The 6,000-nt window shown below is 34.8% G+C and overlaps 1 protein-coding gene across 1 annotated transcript; it reads left to right on the top strand.

Annotated features, from left to right (window-relative positions):
- Window positions 1–3,891: 3,891 nt before the first annotated feature.
- Window positions 3,892–4,578, top strand: LOC104610913 (uncharacterized). The gene has a single exon (XM_010277769.3). It carries the CDS (start codon window positions 3,992–3,994, stop codon window positions 4,316–4,318), a length of 327 nt encoding a protein of 108 aa, XP_010276071.1. The 5' UTR covers window positions 3,892–3,991; the 3' UTR covers window positions 4,319–4,578.
- The last annotated feature ends 1,422 nt before the right edge of the window (window positions 4,579–6,000 follow it).

Consider the following 6,000-nt stretch of genomic DNA (forward strand, 5'->3'; position numbering starts at 1 on the left):
ATATATTGTAGCCCTGGCGGTGCCGTCTCTACATATAAAACACTGCAATAAAAACTTTTTTTTTTATTTTTATATGGATAAAACCACAATAATTACAAATAATTTAAGCTAAGACCTAAATAAATATGTGGACATTGTGCTTCAATCCTACTTATTCGGACAATGTCTCAAATTACCCACCCATCTGAACTATCTAAGTGCCATTTCTTGAATTCACAATATTCATACTAAACTGGCAAACCTAATGGTGGATGTATCTTCTATACTTTCTAATTTCTTCTCCTGTCATTAACTCGCAGAAGCTCACCTTATCAATCAAGTAGACTGCTCGGTTGAATGATATATATATATATATATATATATATATATATATATATATATATATATATACATTATATTTTTGAGTTAGTTTATTTCATCAATACAATGTCACTATGAAAGGAGTGTTACTACAAGTGGAAATTTAAGGGTTGTTCGATAATGATAATATGGTTGGGATTGCCACATCAGTAAAATTATATTCATTTTGCTAATGTGGCAACTTTTTTGTTTTAAAAAACAAAACCAACCATATTGTTGATGAATTCAGCCCCCCATAGGATAGTTTTCCACAACGTCCCACAGTACATTCTTGCCGTGTATTGAAAACATTTCCTGATAATGTCTCATTATTTTTGATATTATCATCATGAGGTGTTTCCAATACATGGCGAGGATATACTGTGAAAAACTATCTTGTGGGGGGCTGGTTTGAATTCAAAATAAACACACCCCATAGAGGAATTCGGATCTAATCCCAATATACAGGATTCCAATAGACGACGGTTTGAACAGCCATTACAGCCATACATCAGAAACATCACCCAAATGGTCCTCCAACAAGAGATTATTATAGCTTCAGCATCACATTCAAAAATTGCATCATTGATCTCCCAAATGGGAAGCTATAGAAATACTTTCAAGAAGTGTCCGAGATTCATTAATTATATATGGATGCAGTTACTTTCATATATATATATATATATACTAGTAATTAAGTATGTGCGTTGCATGTGAGAAAATTTTCTTCGTATATATATATATATATATATTCTAGTAATTAAGTAATTAAGTATGTGGTTTTCAAAACCGGACCAAAAAAACCAGGAACCGGTCACCTGACTGGTTCTATTTTCTGCCCAAATCATTGATTTTGGTTAGCAAACCGCTGAACCGACCGGTTAATCGTTTGAACGGTTTTGACTATTTTCCATTTTTTTTTAAATTTTATGTTAGAATGGGCCGGCCGTTCAGGTCGAACGGTCGGACCGTTCAAACCGGTAACCGAACCCCTGACCGGTTCGATCACCGATTCGTTTTTAAAAACCATGTATACCATAGTTAAAATAGAAATCGAAAATTAACAAAATTAACAATATGATTAAAAATAAACTTAAATACTTGCTATTCAATTATGACATCATGGGTTTCTTGGAAAAGTTGGATCATTGACCCACTATCTAGATAAGAAAATAGCATTGCTTTTGGATTAGTTTTAAATTAGGGGAAATTATAGTTAAAGTCGGTTGTATATTTAAAATTAGGCTACAAGTTGGTCCATAAACCAACATAACTCTGATAACTGACTCTACATTTCAAATTATAAAAACCCTAGCTATGTCATCAAAGGCGTATGTGGTTGTTGCCAACATGGGACTCTTAATCCATGTTGGACACAACAAAAAGTTATATTGAAATTACCTTTTAATGTTGGGTGATTGGAAAATAAAAAAGGGTTTTTAGTCTCTCTCTCTCTCTCTCTCTGTCTCTCAATCTCCCTTACACCATCTCACTCACAGTCATCTTTATCTGCTCAATGATTATGTGATTTGCAAATAAATAAAAATGGTTTTTGGTTTTTGTATTTACGTTCTCTATATCAATTTCTCTCATTCTCTTTTTACCTATCGTTCTCCCTCAACTGGAGAACGATAGAGATTGAGGGAGAAGGAGATATTGACCGAGAGGGAGAAGAATGAGAAAGATTGAGGGAGAACAATATAGAGAGCAAGAGAGAGAGATAGACCTGCGTTTCCATTCGATGGAGCGACAAAGGGAGATTGAGAGATGACTATGAGAGTGAAAGAGAAGGGGGGGGGGGGGGGGGGGAGGGGGAGATCGAGAGACAAAAGGAGTGGGAGAGAAACCAAAAACTTATTTTCGGTACAAGTTATTTGTTGTGTCCAACATGGACTAAAAGTCCCATGTTGGCAACAACCACATAAGCTTCCGATGACATGACGGGGGTTTTATAATTTGAAATGTAGAGCCGGTTATCAGAGTGTTGTTGGTTTTTGAACCAATCTGTAGCTTAATTTTAAATGCACAACCGACTACAATTTTTTCTTTAAATTATATATTTCATTTAGATTATATAAACCATTTTTTACTTTTTACACTTAATTTTTGTTTGTCTATGGTGTCATTTGATTCAAGCCACTAACCCACCATCTAAAAATAAAAATTGTTTGATTTCTATGTTAACACTAAAATTTGTATTACATTTTCATCACTGATAAAATTATTTTTTATGTATAAAACTTATTTTTGTTTAATATAATGAATGCACAATATTAGAGATGTGCCCAATATTTTATTTTTTTATAAATATATAACATTAGATATGTGCCCAAAATTTTCTCAATCATTTTTTTTTATTTTTGTAATTCTTTGTATTTTTTATTATCAAAAAATTTATTATTTGACTATTACATCATTTAATTTTTAGGTAGATTTTGAATTTGTCATTCCATTTTTATCATTAATAAAAATACTTCTTACACTTCATAGTTATATATTTTAATTTTTTATTATTTAATTATGGCATTATTTATTAATCCATTTGACCCCAGATGGTCAAATTGCTTGCCCACCAATGGGAGGGGAGAAAATGGCTTTGTTTTCAAATTACTTTTCAAAAGATTTATTTTTATACTATTAAAATTAATATTGTGGATTTAATTAAAAGGATTTAATGATGAAAAAAATATATCTTAAATATAAGATTTAATGAGAGAGAATAGAAAAATATTTTTATTTCCAATTGGTTTTAAATTTCATATTCCATTTCTATCATTAATAAAAACATTTCTTATTTATCATACTTATTATTGTTCAATATGTATCTCAAAAATGTTCCCAATTTTTTTTTTAATTTTATTATTTAGTTGTGACAACATGTAACCCATTTGACCCAAAATGATTTAATTTCTTACCACCACCTAGATGAAAACACTATTTTTGCTAGGTAGATTTTAAAAGTATAAGCTTTTATGTTATTGGAATTATTTATTTATAAAGTATGAATTTAATTGATAGAAATTAATGATGAGAATAAACAAAAATGACTTAAATATATGATTCAATGAACATGAATGCAAGTTAATAACTTAAATGTTGGATTTAATGAGAGAGAAATGAATGGATTGAATATCTTTAAATTACCTCTTTTCAACTCATTTAATATCAAGAGTCAATTATCTTATTTGTCTTCATTTTTTTATCAATAAATTTAAATATATAAAGGTAAATTTTATCCTTAAAAAATTCAAAAAATATTATAGAGGCTATTCATGGTGTATATATATATATTATCATCTCCCCTGTGAATTGGTTTCGGTGAGTTTAATTTTTTATTAGGAGAAAATTTCCTTGAAGTATGACGAGAGGCCAGCTAAGATGACATCGTTTTCTTCCTCCATTATTTTTTACCAAACCGTAGTCACTAAGTCGATCCATGTTGACTGTCCACATGCACTGCATCATCGCCTGATTACCTTCTCCATGGGCCATGGCCCACCACTAATGCAAGCTAGCTCTTGTGCCAATGCTATCTCTATATAAATACGCATTCCTCACACCTCTCCGTGCCACGACGAGTTCAGACTACATCTCTCAGCTCTCAGACCACTCACTCAGTGTGTCTCCATCTCTCTCAGTCAATCAAGAAAAGATGAGTCTTCCAAGGAGACCTTATGCTTACTCGAAGATGGAGAGAGAAGAGCCAGAAGAGAGAATTCATCGGAGAGCCCAGTTCTTGATCTACAAGGTTCTGGAACAAGCTGATTCGCGGAGAAGTGAATGGTCTCTAAGAGTGAGAGTATGCCGGTTGAAGGTGAAGATTGGGAAGAGACTCAAGAGGCTTAGAAAGACCATGTTGTTCACCATTTCTGCTGCTAGGACTTGTGTGTACAGGCAAGTGGCGACCAAACTGAAGATATGGAAGCGCTTCATTCGCGGTAGAGACACCATCGTCACTCTTCCTCCTATCTTCACTTAACTCTCCACTTTCGTTTCTTCTTCTTCTTCTACAACCCGCAACGTCAAGGTTGCAACTTCTAAAATATCGGATCTATCCATCTCTTTTGGTTTTTCTCTGTAACCGCCCGTCTGTTTTGGTAAGCGTACTGTAACAACATATAGTCGTTGGAATATGTTTTACATTTTTTACTGAGGAGGTCACTCTGTAGGTGTAGCTACACTGTTTGAATGGAATCGAAGGTGTAATGAAATGAAAAGGGCGCTTTTTTTTTTTTTCCACCATGTTAAGGGAACCACACTATCCCTTGCTTTACCAAGTAAACCAGATTAGAGTACCACAAACATCTCTCTCTCTCTGTGGATTCACTATTCAGTGATCCCCTTTTACAGGTTAAAGTCAATTAATGATGCCAACCTGTCAAAACATTGGTGGGGGTGGGGGATTGGATTCTCCTAACACTGACCGACCGGCCTCCATTTTTTTTGGCTCTTCCTTCCGACCAATTCATTGTGTTATTTTGTCGTCCATCAAGTCATTAACATAAGGGCCCGTCGTCGCTGCTATAGTGCTATTCATGACCAACAATCAAAAACAGGGTGATCATAAACAAAGTGATGCCAATTTCCATCTCTCTCTCTCTGTATTTGAAACACGTCGAATAAGAATCGACAACAATATATGCTCAGGTCTCAAGGCTTAAACATAAAAGGAATAGCCAGCAATGCAGAATTAATACATGTCGGGCCTGGAGCTGGTTTCTCCTTTAGGTTATGTTTGGTTTGAAGGAACATGCAGGGAAAGGTAGGAAAACCTTTACAAATATTGTATAGGTTTTCCTGTCTTTCCCTTCTTTTTTCCCTACCTTTTCCTTCAGACCAAACATAGCCTTAAGTACTATGCAAGCGAATTATCCATTGAAGCATCATATGGAATGCTAGCGTTAACTTGGGTTTCAATGGCCCTACTATCAAATCATTAAGCATAATAAAGAGCGAGCCTGGGCTCGAGCATTAGTTCACAATTGTCTCTTCTACATCCCAACCCAAGTTCTTGAGGATCTCAAAGTAATAAGCTTAGTTAGTCTAGCCAGGGTTTTGCCTAGTTTGCTTAATTTTGTCTAATTCTAACATACTCTATGCATGCTCCAATATTCAAAGTTCCCAAAGATCATTTAGTCACTGACAGACAACCCAAGGACAAAAGCTTCAGTTTGCCAATCCAAACCCAGCCTAAGTTGTGGCTGAGGTAGCCTAATTAGTACTGCAAGTTAGGTTGCCCTACTTGAAGAATTTCAATTTCTACATTTTGGGTTCAGGTTAAGGTTCCGGCCCATTGAAAATTTGACAAATTCCTAACCCCCGGCCCAACCCAAGTTGCACCCCTAAACCTAATACAACTCAGGTTTCTCTCAGCCTTGGCCCTTGGGTGGGCTTGGCTAAGTTGGTAGGAGATTGGCTTCAGTCACTGCAAGGCTCGTTCCTAAAATATGCCTTTCCGGTATGATATCTTTTGGCATAATAGATTTTTTTTCCTATAAATATGCATAACAAGTAATATTGTATTAAAGTGGCCATGGTAGTTTGTATGTGTGGACGCCAGATCTATTGCCCAGAACAACTCTGCCCACGTGTATTGGAAATATTTCCCTCTTTATAAGATGTTCTCCATGTGTGGCTGCGATGTCATATAGGTAGACATAG

The sequence above is a fragment of the Nelumbo nucifera genome, chromosome 1 (assembly GCF_055504915.1).
Source record: "Nelumbo nucifera cultivar China Antique chromosome 1, China Antique-T2T, whole genome shotgun sequence".
In the NCBI taxonomy this organism is placed as follows: Eukaryota; Viridiplantae; Streptophyta; class Magnoliopsida; order Proteales; family Nelumbonaceae; genus Nelumbo; species Nelumbo nucifera.